Source organism: Lepisma saccharinum, chromosome 17 (genome assembly GCF_977018435.1).
Source record: "Lepisma saccharinum chromosome 17, izLepSacc3.1, whole genome shotgun sequence".
In the NCBI taxonomy this organism is placed as follows: Eukaryota; Metazoa; Arthropoda; class Insecta; order Zygentoma; family Lepismatidae; genus Lepisma; species Lepisma saccharinum.
The window spans coordinates 23,473,866-23,492,226 of record NC_139245.1 but is presented as its reverse complement, the minus strand read 5'-3'; the positions used below and the strand labels follow the sequence as shown (position 1 = coordinate 23,492,226).

The 18,361-nt window shown below is 36.2% G+C and overlaps 2 protein-coding genes across 4 annotated transcripts in view; one reads left to right on the top strand and one right to left on the bottom strand.

Moving 5' to 3' along the window:
- The window catches only part of Set2 (SET domain containing 2), an 81,676-nt gene extending 69,351 nt beyond the window's left edge, over positions 1-12,325 (top strand). For 2 of the 3 annotated variants that reach the window (XM_083139139.1, XM_083139140.1), the window contains exons 15-17: positions 1,180-1,392; positions 8,357-8,698; positions 11,260-12,325. In XM_083139139.1, the coding sequence (XP_082995265.1) occupies positions 1,180-1,392; positions 8,357-8,698; positions 11,260-11,418 (714 nt within the window). In that variant the 3' untranslated portion in view covers positions 11,419-12,325. The remainder of the gene's footprint in view (positions 1-1,179; positions 1,393-8,356; positions 8,699-11,259) is intronic. The other variant, XM_083139141.1, reaches the window with a different exon arrangement.
- Positions 12,326-12,327: 2 nt separating this feature from the next.
- Positions 12,328-18,361, bottom strand: part of LOC146001609 (outer dynein arm-docking complex subunit 4-like) — a 46,922-nt gene continuing 40,888 nt past the window's right edge. Inside the window, exons 4-5 of the mRNA XM_083139143.1 lie at positions 16,510-16,713; positions 12,328-13,500 (exon numbers count right to left, since the gene is read on the bottom strand). Coding sequence (XP_082995269.1) covers positions 13,373-13,500; positions 16,510-16,713 — 332 coding nt within the window. The 3' untranslated portion in view covers positions 12,328-13,372. The remainder of the gene's footprint in view (positions 13,501-16,509; positions 16,714-18,361) is intronic.

The following is an 18,361-nucleotide window of genomic DNA, read 5'->3' as shown; positions in this document are numbered from 1 at the left end:
TTCAATATTTCAGCATAAGCCATGCCACTACTTTAAAGAGGTAGAATGTAATGAATACCTATTAGGCTGCTTTTAGATGTAAGAAATTTGTTTTCTAATTACTGTGCGAGTTTTCACCTAGGTTAAAATCAGTAACGAAAAGGAAGTAATGATTTTTAATTGCCATCTTGCAAAGTCACTGTACACATGTATTATAAAATTTGGTGATGATGAAATTTTTTTATGTTAATTGATCATAGAATATATTTGTAACTTTTAGATGGTAGATCAAGTTTGTTCATTTAGAATTGATTGTGAAATACAAATTCTCAATCCAAACAAAGGATTCCAGGTTAAATTTTAAATAATGCTGGATTCAGATCCTATTTTAAAGTGATGATATAGTTCCAGTTAGATTGATTGTGTGTGCATGTGCGCGTTCTCAAAATAACCTTAAAACAAAATTCTTTAAAATTTATTTCAGGTAATATTATATCACTTGATAAGTCAAGAGGTCAGTTTTCGTTTCTCCTTTGCGTTATTTTGGGCAAACATAGAAAAAAAATTATTGAGTGAAAAATATCACTCTTTGTCATTTCTACTAGATTGCATGATACCACTTAAGACATTACTGTAATATAATAACATTCATGTGTACATGATTGTTAGTGTGTAATGTGAATATAAAATCACTGTGGCATACACTGTACAGATATTATACAGTAATTAAGAAATGATATGAACATTTTTTTCTTCAGACTTAACAGATAAATAAGGAGTAGTTATTAAAATAAAGGTGAAACATAAACTACTCTTCCAGAAATGGATCATGTAATGGTGTCATTATTTTCTAGATTTTTTGGTGGTCTCTTTATTATTGCAATTTTGAAAATATGGAAAAAGTGTATCAAAATGTAATAACAAAGAAGAGCTGTAGTTGTTAGGGGGAACTGATGTAAAACATGTGTGCATAACATTAATTTTTGTGAATTAACATTAGTGTGTTAGTACTAGATATGAAATTTGTTACGGAAATTAAAAGTTGTTTCTGGCATAAGAAACATTCTTTTCCTTTGTCGGTGTTGAGAAAGTTACCATCTTCTCTAACACTCGGCAGTGTTCCCATTTAATGGTAATAGGAAATCACATTTGACTGATGTAGCTTTGCGTTTTTTGTAAGTTATGGTTTTGAAACTACAGGAGGAGGAGGAAGAGGGAGAAGCAACGAAGGAATACGATGAGGATTTAGAGGAAGGAGAAATTAGAGACGAAAGAAGAAAACTAGGCTCGGAAGAAAAGTCAAAGGACAATGACATGTGCACGACACGGGAGGAGCTACGTAGAGAATTGGATAAGAAACTGATTAGCCGAGAAAAGAGACGAGAAGGTCTTGTACAGCAACATCTCATAAGTGTACGTGTTTGAGTTTTACAGTATTGTTCCTCCTAACCTTGCAGAAGATATGTAAAAGCATTAATATTCTTCCCTCTGTGCCTATGCTTTGCCAGACTGTGGTGGACAGCCACGGTGAATCAAATGTGCAAAGAGAAGTGCATGTAGTCTTTCTCCTATTAGAACAACTTCATGGTTTAGCTTCAGATGCATGCAGTGCTTTGAGGAAAAAAAGATATATAATTCTGCATGACAACCAACATGATCAAGTAACTCTGTAGTTTTTGTGTTGTTAACATAGCTGTTGTTCATACTAATCTCCTTGTGTATGTTGCTCTGTGGGGAAAAGTTGCTTATTTGCCACATCCAGTAGCATTTGTCTGGATCTGTGACGTCTTTGTAACTGAACAATTGAAATGTAGTTTCGGGTCTAACAAATCTTCTTTCTGCAGTAGCTTCCTCTGAACGTTTTCATAGTGGGCATACATTTTTTAATGTTAATTGTTTCATAATGTATTTTTCATGTAAGGTAATTCGGTGCATAGTAACTGATGATTAAGTTTTGTAGTGTTGTAGGTGATATAGAACTTTTGTATTTTGTCCAGCCTATCTATGGCAAACTTCCAAGAACTATGTGGGAGATAAATTGTAATATTGTATGATGTTGAGCGTGGAGCCACACACTAATGTATAGTTTACATAGTTAGTCAACACATCACGCACCATGCCTTCTGCTCTAAGGCATCAGGCTTTGGTCTACAGTATGCACACTGGTTTGAGTTTCGTGAGGGGGAGGGGAAGCGAAACAATTGTCCTCCTGGGATTTAGACCAGTGTATGGGACTGGTGGCCACCCACCATTGTGAGGAAATTGGGGAGCTGCAAATGAGTATCGTAACCCAGTCATGGAAAACCTACAACTACCGGGGGTTCGTTTTGCTGACCACAGTTCACCCCATAACTATTTGGATGATCGCCCACCTCTGCTGAGACATCCGGGAGTGATGCTGGCAGTCGGTATAGATCCACCAAGCTTTCTGAAACCTCGGAAAATATGCGAACTACAGGCTTCCCCGTAACTTTAAGTAGCCACACTAGCGCCACTGCTCCCGTACCAGGGTTTCAGATGGGTTGGTGGATCTATATGCAGGCCCTTGACCTCAAGGGCTGTTGCACAATGGGTTATTTATGCAACCAAGGAAGTTTAATTCACATTGAGTCTTCTTACTTGTTGCATGTCAACCCAGATTGAAGCTTCCATCCTTACTCTTTTTCTTAAGTGTTCTGTGAAAGGGCATTGTTCACATTTTAGATTTAAGACTAAATTTTTTATAAATTGATGTTAAAAAAATAAGAATCCACAGTGGTCTAGTCGGAAGGGTGTCTGACTGCCATGCGGGATACCCAGGTTCAATTCCCATAGTGGGTGATATCAGATGGAAAATTTTCTGGCCTTTTCCCCACATAAAGTGACACTGAGGGCTCACCCAGTCTCAAATGAACGGGGACCTGTGGGCAACCCTGGTAGGTAAAGGTGACCGGATAAAGGTGCTGATCGCATCACCTCCAACATGGCAGAGATGATAGAATGCGTGGGGCCCTACTCCCACATACCCCTATATATGCCTCATGGCAAAGTGCACGGGGATGATATTAAAAAATGGGCTTACTTCACACTAATCTTTTGCCTATTACATTTACAACATGATATTTACATTTAATAAAGAGTACTTCTATACTAGGAGTGGACTAATATGGTATAACTGTATCAGCAGTATTGACACAAAAGTATTGGGATGAATTTTTAATCACAAATTCCACACCGCAGCAAAATTTTATAACAAAGTATACTTTCAATCATTATACTTCAGGCAGAAAACCACGTGCTGTAACCTACAATAATGAAAGCAGTGTACCTTCACAGTTAATAAATGGAAAAGAAATGCAACACGAAAACATTTAACATTTTCCTTCAAAACACATTACATCATGTACGTAGCAATTATGGCTTACAAGAAAGATTTATCTGGTGTAAATCTTTGATGGACAAATAAATACCAAATAAAATATTCATTCATTTTTAAGTAGACAGAGTAATTTGAAATTACTTAAATATTCAAGAGTGCCAGTATTGGTATCAGGTTGGTTATGCTTATGTGTGACATACCAAAATTTATTGTAAATCCTACAAACTTTAAGAATATCTTTCGAAAAATTTCTTATTCATTCCGCCTTGAGAATGAATGCACAGTGACATTTGTGTACAAATTTGCATGCTCTACCAGAATTTAAAATTAATATTTAATAATTTTGCTACAGGCCTGCTAAAGTTAACAGTACTAATTTTGAAATTACTCAGCTTTCTAAACTATTTTTTTTTTCACATAATGTTCTCTTGAATAGTAAGAGCTGTAATGATATGTCAACAATGAAAAATGGAAGCATTGAGATTACCTTTAAGATTACTTAAGATTAGGAACATTTATAGGAATCCATAATGAGGTGGCAATCATTCTATTTCTACTTGCTTCTACTTCAACCCGTCATCTATTTCATGTAAAGGTAGCTCACGAATTATCTTCGTGAAGCTGGACAGGACTTAAACCAGATTTTAAGTTCTTTACAAACCTGGCAATGTTGTAAATTGCAAATAATGATTGTACTAGCAGAAAAGTATAGTAGAGATAAAATTTGAAGAAATTAGTTATTCTTCACTGCAGAATTTATATTTGGAAGGTTAGTTGATGATGACACCTTCATATAGAAAGAATATATCTGTAGTCATGAAATGAAATCAACTGTAATGACTGAGTTGTTCGCAGAATCTAGATGTCTCTCATTGTGACGACATCATGAGAGTAAAGTTTCTAATGGCCGGCAGTTTGTGCAAGATTTAGTGTCAATACTGAAAGTGAGACACAAAATTTATGATGTGGAGCTAAAACAAAGTATTTATAATCTTATACCTGAGGTGCTATTATTATATGAGAACAGAAAGTTTATTTGTTTCAGTCCACTTTATGCTCAGCAAGGCTTATTGGGACTGGACCTACAGTTCAAAGTAGGATCCAAATAGTCTCAAGATCAAATCCACAAAGCCGCAGACTGATAACTATGCCATTGGAGAGGCAAGGAGAACATAATGCATTGCATTGTAGGGTAGTCGTATTCGTGGTTCATTGCCATTTCCATCTGGTTTTGAATTTACATGACATTGTACAGAATGTTATAGATGATGCAAAGCATGTAAATTAATTACTTTATTTTTAATAGTTTTAGTGTCATCAAAATAAAATGGAGAGCATTATGACCAATGCAGTTAATATATTTACTGTAATTTAATTCTGAAATTGTTCTTAATGCCCTGTAAAAATTATTTTTAAGAAGTATGGCATCATAGAGTTAAAATTACAATGTGTGAATGCTTTCGTGCTTGCTAAAGAGGATTTCTTGCTTTAAAAATTGTGAATTATTTCATGTAAACCACTTGAAGCTGCTGTTTATATAAAGTAGGTAAAGTAGCAACCATGAAATGCAGTGCATCAGAAATGTACCAAAGTAGATCCAAGTGTTTGGTGCATCAATATTGTGTATGTTTGCTACAGTTACTGAGAAATTTCAAATGGAAGCAGTCCTAGTGCAATTGGAGTTAGTGTTATTGGACTAGTCACCATTATAAATTCACTGTTAGACGTTCCTCGCCTGCTGCAACAATAATTTGTTAAAGAAAGTTTGAGTAATTACAATATTCTACATCCTGAATGTGTGGAGCCATGAGAAATGCTACTCTTCCCACATAATGGTTGAAGTTAAAGGATCAGATTGCATCTGTCTGCAGAAATACGATATTGGCAAGATTATTTTTATGTGATGGGTGTTTGGAGCTCCACCTAGTTAGCACAGAATCCTGATATCAACCCCACAACAGGGCATGGAATAAACTGTATACTGGAATGAGCTGTCCTTCCTCGCCAGTGTCCTGCTAGATTAATGGAAGCAAATGCCAGTGAAAATACATACCAGAGTTAACAGCAACAAATAACATGAACATGCTATTTATATACAATAAGATTGTAATTTATAAATATATTTAAACATGTCATTGTAAACCTTGCCTCTGCATCCTATAAGCAACTTGTCTTGCATTGTGTGTGTCATAATTTGATGCTCTCTAGATAATAAGATTATAATCATGTAAGTTACATACATTTCCACTGTGAACCTACACACATTTAAAGACCCCAAACACAAATACTAACAAATGGAAGCTGTTTGATGCTATGCCATTCTTTAAATGCAACATAACTTCACAAAATCTCCAGACTTTTCTTTCATCTGTGAGGTGACCTAGGTTGTGGAACACTTAAAAAAAATAAGGGAATTTGTTTTAGCTTACCAGAGATGTCTTTTTCTATATTGTACTCTTTTTTAATTTTTATATATTTGTTCATTGATAGAATGGATTTGTCTGTTGAAGTAGAGAGAATGCAACGATTGTAGATTGAAGTGCTTATATATTTTCTTATTTTTATCCTTGTGTGTACTGGTATATTATTTGATTGTCCCACTGTAGGTAATTCCATGTTACATTACATGTTGACATATTGTAGTCACTTTGCTGTCTGATATCAGCCCTTTGTTTAATAAGTGTTCTTGCTAGTCACTGAAGAGATATAGAAGTATTGCCATTAAATGTACACATATGTGGATTTAATAACATAAATGCATGACAATGCATGTTACACCAAAAGTGACAAATTTCTGTTCTGTCTTTCAATTTCCAAAGCATAAATGTTAATTCATGTTTGGGGCATAAAAAACGTGGTTGATAATAATTAGACATAAACGAGTTACTAACTTTTTCTGCAAAACTTACTGTAGAGGTTCTATTAATTTCATTGGCACCATCCACTTGGGAACTCGTTGCTTCACTGCTGGGCTGACTTCCAGTCCTGCAGTTTTCCTATGTGCTGGTTTGTCTGCTGCATGCACTAGGTCTAAGTTGTTGCAGTAGCAGGAGCCCAATGTGATATGCCTGACCGCTGTCGATTTTTAGTTCATGTGGAAAGTGCATAATTGCATGCATCTGTGGTTTTGGTGTCAATCAGCATGTACGATGTATCGTTGACGGAAAGTTCAACAAACACACCGTTGAAAAAGTTTCAGTTAGGCAGTGAAGCAACGAGTTCCAAATGGATGATCACAGAGGCCACCGAAATTAATAGAACCTCCACAGTAAGTTTCGCCGAAAAGTTAGTAACTTGCTTACATGTAATTAATAATTATAAATGTTAAATGTAGAAACAGCATGAAATAATGCAGAGACTAAGATTGCAAGCTCATTTCTTTTCCTAAAATCAGATAGAACGTGTTGGTCACTTATGTGGCAGAAGTGGTAGTCACTGCAGATTTTTCATGAAGCATAGTTCTCAGGCTGCCATTTTGGTGAACAGCACCAGTGCAGAGAAAATCTGTGTTACCAACAGAGCTTAGTATGTGTCGATTACCCATGTACAATAAATAACCCTCAAATCAAATTTTGTAAAATACGATATTTTGTCAGTTTTCGTGGAATTATCCTTGTGCATTCAGTTCTGAAGTTAACTATAGAGTTGTTTTGCAAAGGAATTGCATTTTTGGTGCTGCAGTTGCAAGATAGCTTATGAATGGTGAGCTACTATCAGGCCATGTTTTAATGCATTTGTGTCTTGCATGTTTGATGCATCCTTTAAATAATATTTACTCAAGAGTAAAACAGTTTATATTGAGTACACAATATTATAGTTCTGCATATTTTGTTTACATTATTAGAAAAGTTTAACATGATAGACCGAGCACTTATTTTTGTATGGTTCGGTGAAATTTCAGTTTTGGTAATAGGTATATTTTTAGTTGTTAATAGTGTTGTTTATAAATATTCATTATGGCAAATTGTCTGAATAATGACATGCATAAAAATGTTAAATCTAGAAAATTTGAGTGAAAATTTTGCATTAGTTCAGGCATAGTTGGTGCACTTTAGTTAGCTGCTCTTAAATATTAAGTAACTCTTAGTACTTCCATGTTATTTGTGTTGCATGGGTATTGTCTAAATCTTTATTTTTAGTAGCATATATTGTATTTTGTTATGTTGTAGCATATTATTAGCTTTTTTTTAGCTGAAGGGTGGAACCAAAAAACTTCTTAATTACTTATTCCTTTGGAACATCACATAGTAGAAGTGTGTGTTGTGTGCTAACACATAGTTTGTAAAAGTCCTGTCAGACCTTTTTTTTTTTATTAGAGCACCAAAGTTCTGTAGTAACTCCAGATCCAAACTTATACAGCTATTTGAAATAGCCTATGGCAGGGGTTCCCAAACTTTTTTGTTTCACGGTGCCCGTAGTGTTTCAAGATTTCTTCAGTGTTTTTCAAAATCTAGGCCTATTTATAAGAAGCAACTCTCGGCTAGTGTGGTTTGGTTTCTTGTCTTTACTTAAAAAATAAACCCATTTGAACTTCAGAAACATTTTGTGTGTAAAAAGTCTAAATAAGAACTTATTTGGAACAATCATACTCATATTCATAACAATTACTGTCATTTCTGTGAAATATTGGAACATTTCACAGTGCCCCTGTAAGCCAGCCACATTTTGGGAACCACTGGCCTATGGCATACAAAGGTTAACATTGATTAATTACGTAAAAATTGTGGTTCAACCAGGGATTGAACTTGGGTTTTTGTCATTCTGTACCAATCCCTTGTAAGCAAGGGGTCCTGGGTTCGATACCCTGTGGAGACCATAGTAGTTCACAACCCACTTTAAACTGTAGGCCTAGTTTATCAGGAGGGTGGCTATGCTGATGTAAACATACATGTACAAATAACAACAACGTAATTGTTTTAATTATACAGGAGCAGGTTAATACAGTATTTCCCCTATTGCTTCACTGCAGCAGCCACCAAATGAGGAAGTTTTTAATACATGTTTTGTTTGATTTTGCAGCCAAGACGTGAACAGGATCGGGAGGATCTTAGAAAATTTCGAGAGATCAAGGAAAAGCTGAGGAAACAGAAGGAGCTGTCACGTGCGAAGGAAAAGGAGGAACGGGAGAAGAAACGAAAGGAAAAGCATGAACTGAAAAAGCCAGACAAGCACCTGTTGAAGCTGGAGAAACCTCTTTTTGCGGCTGCTGACACATCAAGTGACATGGCGAGGAAAATCAAAGATCAGTTTAGGTTGAATATGGCTGGAGTGATTGTACAATACCTCAACCAGTACAGGAAACCTGACTGCAAAGTAGGGCGCATCGTCAATACTGAAGATTTCAAGCATCTGGCGAGAAAGGTAAGTCTCCCATTGAAGAGAAATGTGCATAAGGATTAGGTTGTTCAATAAATTAATGGGGATTGTTAGCTCAATAGCTAGGCCATTAAGTGCTTTACTTTCCATTCTCACAACCTAAGTTCCCGGGTTCGAGTCCTAGCATGGGCATTGATGTTCTTTGTGAGTGCCCCTTCATCTGGCCATCACTTGTCCTTATTATCATGATTAGCCAAAAGTTGTAGATAAATGACAAAGTAACAACATTCAAATATTTCTCTCTCTCTCTCTCTTTCTGGCTCTACAGCCCTTGGTGGGCCTTGGCCTCCTCCACAATCAGCCTCCATTCCAATCTATCATCAATTCTTCTCCTCCATCCTATAATTTTCATTGTCCGCATGTTTGCTGCGACGTCGTAGTCTGCCCTTTCTTCTTGCATGTTGAATCTTTTCTCTCAACATTCTTCTTGGCATTCGGTCTTTCATCATTCTCTCCACATGCCCCAACCACTTTATTCTCTGGGCTTTGACAAATCTCACTATATCTTGGCCTTTTATTAAATCATCTAGCTCTGCATTATATCTTATTCTCCAGTCGTCATCTTCCTTCACAGGTCCATATATCTTTCTTAATATTCTTCTCTCAAATATTCTGAGGGCATTTTCATCTGAGAGTTTCAAAGTCCAATTATCAGATCCATAAGTGACAACTGGTCGTACCAGTGTCTTATAAATTTTAAGCTTTGTATTTCTTGTGATGAGTCTATTTCTAAACAACTGCTTATTTGCAAAATATGCACGATTGCCTGCCTGTATTCTTTCCCGTATTACTTTACTCATATCATTATCACTACCATTATCCCCAGATATTTAAAACTTGCAAATATAGTAACTATGATTTCCTGGAATAAATGTTTATGATTTTGATCCCATATTTTCATAGCAACTTTAAAACTTATTATTCTGTGGCTTACTCTGTGATAGTGGTTAATTCTGTTTCTTCACAACTAAGACATTATTAGAAATTTTGGTACTAGTAATTAATTCCAAACCAATGCTCTCCAATACAGTTGTTCATATTTTTATTTTGCCAACTGTTTAGTGTGTCGCAGACAAGCAGTGTCAGGACGTGTGGATTGACTAACCTTGGACATGCTTGGGTCAGAAGCTTGTTTGTTGCTGCTCTTCTATTTCAGTTTCGACCACTTCCTCTTGAATATGTTGTTTTTTGTTTTCATATCATTGGTTTATCGTTGGGTTACTGGATGTGTTCCTGGCTATGTTTTACAACACATAATGTGGTTGGTTGGTAGTATATCATTTTTAGAAAAAGTGTGTGTTCCTTGCAATATTGGCCTGTGCTATTATATGTCACAGATGAGATGAAATGTAATGTTAAGTTGCCAGCATACAGGTTGTAAAGCTTCCCCCCTCCCCCCTGCCCCTTTGCACCAAACAAGGCAACAACTACAAAAATGTAAGTGAGAAAAGTTGCTTGTTGTTTTGATGTCCTCTATGCATTTCTGTGGTCCCTGGGTGCCATTGTAATGAAACCCTGTGTGTGTGTGTGTGTGTGTGTGTGTGTGTGTGTGTGTGTGTGTGTGTGTGTGTGTGTGTGTGTGTGTGTGTGTGTGTGTGTGTGTGTGTGTGTGTGTGTGTGTGTGTGTGTGTGTGTGTGTGTGTGTGTGTGTGTGTGTGTGTGTGTGTGTGTGTGTGTGTGTGTGTGTGTGTGTGTGTGTGTGTGTGTGTGTGTGTGTGTGTGTGTGTGTGTGTGTGTGTGTGTGTGTGTGTGTGTGTGTGTGTGTGTGTGTGTGTGTGTGTGTGTGTGTGTGTGTGTGTGTGTAAATATAAATTAGGGATGGGACCGATCAATCAGTACTCTATCGGTATCGGCCGATATAGGCATATCGATTTATCGGTAAAATTACCGATTATTTTACCGATCTGATATATCGATAAATATCTGATAATTTAGTGCAAAATTCTGCCATTTTGTTGTAATTTTTAAGGATAATCTCCATGCCCTTCTTTCTAAAAAAGTAAATGTCTAAATATTCAACTTCTTTTGCTCTGCAGTCACCACGAAACACATTTATTAAGGAGATCAATGAACATTTCAGGTTCTTCTAGTACCATTTCTAATTCTATATCGGATCGGTTATCGGTATCGGTAAATTTTATATCGGTACTTTATGATATCCATCAAATATTCCTTGTGTGAAACATGGTGGGTGTTAGTCAGTTTCATCTGTTATTCATCCTAATTTTAACAATAACCTAAAGAAGCAGAAAACTATAGAAATATACAAATAGAGCTTAACTTTCAGCTTTTTAACCCATCTTCTGAAAAGTATTTGCCTGCATGTTTTATTATTTCAGAGCTGAAAAATGGTAATTCTTTTTACGTTGATTGTTTCACAATATCTACAATTCAGTAATGTGGTAGGAAAATTTATTCTTCTTTAAAAATTGTTTATGCAAAAGAAATTGCATTATTTGTACAGATAAAAAATGTATCTTGTCACTCTGCTGTCAATGTCCTATGTGATGCATATGTTTTAGTTACATCAAGTCTGTTCCTTTCAGTTGACACATTTTGTAATGGTGAAGGAATTGAAACACTGCCGGAACGTGGAAGATCTAGAATGCAATGACAACGTAAAACACAAAGCCCGAGACTTTGTGAAAAAGTACATGATGAAATTTGGGCCAGTGTATCGAAGACCAGAGAGGGACGACAATTGAAATGCTGCATGCCAGAATTCACGTAAGTGTTCCAAAATTTCTCGTGGTTTTCACCATCTCAGGGGCTCAGGATGTGGAATCACGTGATGCAAGATTCTGTGCCGTCATTCTCACAGCGAGAGTAATGGAGAATCAAATGGTAGGCAAACAAACAAAAAGCCACCACATTTCACGAGAAGATAACAGGGTTGCCTGTTGGGCAGAAGATTAGTATTCAATCAGGGCAAGTTGCTAGAAAGAAGAAAATTGCAAAGACAAAATGGTCACGTGTTTGGTGTAAAGCTGTGTTTATCAAGTTGTTTCGTGAGACTGCATTTATCCACATTACAGTTTGCAGTGTCGTCGTTTTTGTTGTTTCTTCTGTGGTGTAATGCAATTTATATGAAGGACAAAACGGTCACGTCGATAAAAGACGAGGGATTTTGAAGTGTGCATTTTTATTGCAGCAGAAACGTGAAAGTAAGATGGTGTAAATAGTTATGTTGTACCCTGTAGTGTTAAATTATGTACGTGATGGACAATTAATTTCTCACCCTACAATGTGTTCCAAATTGTTCCTACATGTGTCATGTAGATAGGCGAAGCAGGGAGCCAGTGATTCTTAGAGGAATGTGTAAAAAATTAAGTTTATATATAGGTGTGCAGTGACTGATCATATGCTGCCATTGTTACTTTAGGAAGAACTGGTTAGCGTAGTTGTTAGAGAACTTCAATATTTTTATTGATCATTCTCTGATAAAGCAATTGTTTGGCGTATATTTAAAAAGAATCATGTTCCGTTTCATTGTAATTGCTATCATTATGCAGTTGGATCCTTGTACAAATGAAAGTGACAAGTATGTTATGTTGAACTCATATTACATTCATGTGAAAAGGAAGAAATACAATTTTTATCTTTAACAAATTATTTCAATTTTTTAATGCTTAAATATTTATTCTGGCTATATACATAATGTCCAAACAACAACAACAACAAAAACAAGTGTACAAGTTACATTGGAACCTCAATTTTACGTTTTTCAGGGGACCAAGCTGAAAGATTTTGAAATGCAGGAAAATGTAAAATCTAGGGAAATTTTGTTATGTTGGGACCATCAAAATTGGTAAATCACTCAAAAATGCTGACCAAGGTCTTTTTTTTTCTTCTGAAAAACCTGTAGAAGGTGGAAACGTTACATTTATAGGTTATTTTACAATAAATTCTGCCTTCGTCAGCATTCTGAGTGTTTTCATTAATATGGATACAAAGCTTAATAGTGTTACCATCAAGATTTAATGTATAATGCGGGAACGTGTAAATTAGGAGGACGTAAAATCAAGATTCCACTGTATTTAGCTACATTGTGGCACTTAAATAAAACTGCATTATAAATTGTCTGCAGAAGGTAAACACAAGGTTAAATCCAACATAAATAGCTTCTCCATTGGGCATTGTGTAGATTTGGGTAGTAACTTCTTTGTATATCCTTTGCTTACAAATATAGCTCAGAAACACATGAAACAAACAGTTCATAAAAGTACAAACGCATGCAAGATATTTTGTCTTGCTGCAATGCAGGATCATTTTCCAAGAATGTGCCTTTATGTCTTACTGAGCTATCCCTTCATCATAGTTAATACTACACCTCATGGTGTCTCTATGTTCTTTTCTTAAGCCACACATTCATTCATGCTAAGCTGTCATGAAATGTGTCCAGTAATTTTCCTCCATTGCTCTATTGTTTATTTTGGTGACTGCACAATTTTTTTCTCGTTTGACTAAATTTGCAGCTGAACATGAAAGTCCCAAACTTTGATCGTTATTAACATGAAACTAACATCGTCTTGCGCAAAAGAATCATAAGTTAGCACTAAAAATTTAATTTAAACTAAAATTAATGAAGTCAGGGACAAAAATAGTTCTTTCTTGGATAGCATTTGCTCCAACCCTCCTCTTGGCACATTTTACATGAAGTTACTTCTTTTTCTGCTTAAGCTTCTGTCGTTGCCTCCAGAATTCCTGCCTTCCTTTTAAGAATGTTATAGCTTCCTGAGCTTCTTCAGATATCTTGTTCCCAGAATCTTTATTTGTTACTTTGATATCTGCAAAAGAGAAAAATGATTCCCATTAAGGTACTTTGTGCACAATTCATGTATTTTCTTGAAATGAATTTACAACTAAAACAGTGTAGTTTTTCAGCGAAAAATGCAGGCTCAACCAGGACTCGAACCCAGGTCTCTGGCAATCCGTGCCATTGCTCTACCACTGAGCTACAGAGCTGGTCTGGCTTCCCCTGCATTTTCGCTGGCGCTGTTTTACCTGTGTGAAATCATCTCTGCAAGTGCTACTGCAACGGGATCTGTTGCCTTTGAAACACTATGAAACACTCCCATCGGAGAGATGTCTATAGTGTTTCAAAGGCGACAGATCCCGTTGCAGTAGCACTTGCAGAGATGATTTCACACAGGTAAAACAGCGCCAGCGAAAATGCAGGGGAAGCCAGGTCGGCTCGGTAGCTCAGTGGTAGAGCAATGGCACGGATTGCCAGAGTCCCGGGTTCTAGTCCTGGTCGAGCCTGCATTTTTCGCTGAAAATCTACATAGTACATCTCCTGTGTGTGCCTAATTTAATGAACTAAAACAGTATTTCAGCACTTTATTGCAGGTGTTTTTATTTTACTTTTGGCCTCGTTAAAGCTTCGTGAGAAAATGCTGAAATGTTGCATTAATGTTTAGTCGCCGGAAGATTGAACACATTGTCTTTGAATTTAAGCGTGCACTTTTCAAACTTACTGCCATGTAGAAAAACAATCATAGCTTGAGAACTAATTGTCATAAACAGATGAAATTGGTTTCTTTTTTTCTTAAAGACATGGCCTTTAGCGGAGGTAACGTTTGTACATTGTGCCTCCCAATAATTAGTGTTAGAGGAAGAAGAAGAAAGTTGACCGAAGTCAAAGAAAAAAATGTAGTATGTAGCGGTGGTACATTCCTACAACCATGCAAAGTTTTGTTGAAATCAGACCTACTTCTTGAGTAAAAAATAATAAATATAAAGTGGCAAGTGTTGTCAGCTTCAGGACAATGTCCGGAATTTTGCTTCTAGCATCGGCCCTATGGATGCTGGATGGACCAAATTTGGAGGGAAGCACGACAAAATACCACTCTATGAGGATATGTAATGCACGTGTCGCAACTTTGAGGAAGAAAAACTTAAAATTACGGGGTTCGGAAATGTTGCATAATTATGGAAAATTTCGAACTTTGGTCCTTTCTCCCATTTTCCTCCCTGTATCCTTTATTGTTGGATGTTACTTAAAATATTGCTTTTTACTCATTCTTACATTTAGAACTTAAATTGTTCAAAAAGATGCAGTGGTCGAGATGTTACAGCCTTTTATTTTCAATTTATCCCATAGTAACAAAAAGGAAACAAAGGGCTTTTTCAAACAGCACTTGTTAATAATAGTAACAATAGATGTATTGTTTTGTAATTCGAGTATGTAATACGTTTAGATGTAAACTAATGAACAAGAAAGACAGAACAGAACTGAAATATAGTGTATAGTTTTCAAGGAATGGCACGTTCGTTGCTGCCATGTTCTAACATGTGGTTGGGACAAATTTTGACAATCGGCCCTTTGCCCTCGTGTCTCCCCCCCTAATCCTTAATTTTTGGACGTTAATTAAAAATTTGCTTTTTACTCATTCTTGCTTGTCGAATTTAATTTTTTCAAAAAGATGCAGTAATTTAGAAATCTATCCCATAATAATATGCAGAGTCTGAAGAAGACCTTGCTAGAAGGTTGAAACGTTACGTTTAGTTTGTTTTCAATAAAATAAATTACTGCCTTGGTCAGCATATTTATATTTTTTCATAATCAAGGACATATAATCAGAAACAAGGCTTATGGTGTTATAAAATTTAAGCTAATGCTGATTCTCCCATTATCCATTTCATCATTCATCCTCTTTGTTGTGATTAACCTAAGACGTAGATAGGAAAGCAACATAAAAACTCAAGAGAAGGAAGATAATGGTATTCATGTCTGATAATACTTTGTCTGTCGGTAGCACGTGGGTATCTTCAGTGATGTATAAAATTCTGGAAATGTTTGATTCTCATCCCACTTCAAAAATAAACTTCACTAAAGAAAAGAAGAAAAAAAAAAAAAAGAAAGACATGTTGAAATGTTGCAGTATTGTATCTAAATAGTGGCATTTTAAAATTGTGTTGGACAGGATGTAAATTTATAACATTTTGCAGTAATAGACACCTGGCTTCTTGAATGCAGCATTGAAAAAATTAATGCCACCTACATTCTAAACGCCATCATGGACAGTAGAGGCAGTGGTACCACAAAATTAATAGGTGTTCAAGTAATGTAAAAACCAAACTCCATGTTACAAAAGCCCTTTGAGGAACAAGGCGTGCTAAGTGGCTTTGTATTGGGCAGTGGATGGTCGGTGCATAAAGTTAACTTTTGAAACCAGAATCATCTAATATAGATCTCAGTAGTCCTCACGATGCTGGGTCAACACCAACATTTTGAAACTACAACCTGGGAGCGCTTGCACCGAAAATGAAAGCGTTCACCTATCAGAAGCTCATTTAAATAACATGCAGTAACATAAAGAAACCCCTTCTCCTGGTATGTTAAACAGTGTTCCACACTGTGTTATGTATTTCCAGTAATTTTAGTTATTCAAGTATTGATATAAGTTAACATTTTCATGATGATTACAGCCAACATTTTCATGATGATTACAGCCTTTTGTGTGTGTTATGGAAATTGCAGACATGTAGCAGAATGCACAAATGTTTTCTTTGCTGCTAATGGTTAAGTAATTTAAGTAATAATAATTTTAAAAATGGTTAAAAAGAAAATCGTACAAAATATTTGGTGTAACAAACTTGGCAATCCAAGAAAATGTGAAAATTTAAATATGATTTTAAATAAAATCATAAATATAATGTATTGTGTAACATTAATTCAAACTAGAAGAAACTAACTAGTAATTTCTAATGTAAATTCAAGATACGGAAAGTCCTTTTTATACAAATGTTATATCTACAAATACTGTTCCTTAAGACAAGTACCCAGTCTTCACCTGGGTTTCGAATAAGTTGTTCCAGATAGTTCTTGTCTACACACAGTTCTCCTAGTAGTCGCCTAGCTGTTCTTCGTTCTTCATCGTCTTCAGAGATTACAGTTCCTGCTCTAGTAAGCATCCTGAAGCTTTCCCTTCCCTGTTCATCACTGCTTACAGTAACTGGGAGCTGAATTTGGTCATATCTCTCGGGAAATACATTTCCTAGTCAAATGGAAGAAACGCTGTCAAAGTTATTAATGTAGAACAAAGATTCAATAAACAATTCATATCTAGTTACTTACATTAATACAGGATTGAAAATAGCAAAGAGCAGGGCTTTATAACCGAAAACTTCCTTTGAGGCCCAAGTGAATTTTTTTATTTGGTGGTATGTGGTCAATGCCGTTAGTCCCTTCGCCACTGTTTTTTATCTTTTGAGACCCAAGTCTCCAATTGTCCTCTTGAGGCTAAGTCAACACTGAGGATTGAACCTGTGTTCTATTGCACCAAAGATGAGAGTGCCAACTATTCAGCTATGAGAGGCCTTAGAAAAGTACAGGAACTCAATATATGGCTTCAAAAGTCATTGAATCAAGTACATTAAAAAAAAACAGTGGAACTAAAATGAACCCTCAAACTTGCAACCCCATCTCAGTGGTATCATCAGGGAAGTGCACATTAAGCTGGAAAAAGAAGAAAATTTAGTATGTTTTTCAACATACTTGCTTCAAGGTTACATAAGGAGTTTTTGAAAATCTAATTTCATGAAAGAAGATTTCAAAAACGTGGAAAAGTCAGAAAATATTAAATAAGTTTGTGTTTGCAGCAAATATACATTTTTCATATACAGGGAGGTTATTTCAGTCGTTCACCGCCAGCGTGACGGCCGTTCCGCGGACTCTTCATGCAACAGGTCCCGGCAAATTGCGTTCAGGAAGTCCGTAACAGAAACCGCTTGTTTTGTAATGTTTCCACTTTTCACAATTACAGTTACAATTACAATTGAAATAAGCACGTACCTTGTCGCACGGATGCAGGAAAAGGTGTCCTCCCAAATACAAATATTTCTGGCACCTTATTTCTGACATCTAATCTTAGATTAGTCATCGCTACTTTATTCTCAGTTGCCGCGACAGCGCCTGCAGCTTATCGGGGGTTGGGTGAGTTGTCAGCCGCGAGAGGGCGCTTCATACTGCACGTGTCGGCAGTGATGCCAACCGTAGGGACATGTCCCTACGCATAGGGACTTTTCACTAAATTTCGCCCGCGTAGGAACGTAGGGACAGATTTTGCCAAATGAGGGAAAACGTAGGTACTTTTTTCAATCTTGGTAAATTACATTTTATGAATTAGTTTATCTGGATACTTTAGCGAGGGGGAGAAAAAAGAACTAACTAACAAATCTCCATCAGAATTTTGGAACATGTTATCGGTTACCAAAAACTTTCAAGGCAAGTTCCTTTTTGAAAACATTTCCACTCTCGCGAAAATAGTGCTAACATTGCCGCATTCTAACGCGGAAACGGAAAGAATATTTTCAATGTTAAGTGATACAAAAACAAAAAAGGGAAATAAAATGGGACCAAAATTGTTAAAGAATGCAGGAAATACAGCATCACCAACCAACATCTATCTATCTCTTCACAGCAGCAGCATGTATGACTTCAAATAACATAATCAACAGTAAACGACTCAACGTTATTCATTAGGGGTGTGCTGGATTCTTTACTTTAAAAAGTCGTTAATTCTCGACGTTTTCTACCTTGTAAGTTTCTGGAACTTATCGAAAGTTGTAAGTTTTTATTCTAGAAATGCAAAAACAATCACTTAAAGTGAAAATGACTTGTAAAATTCGAGATTTCCAGTGCTT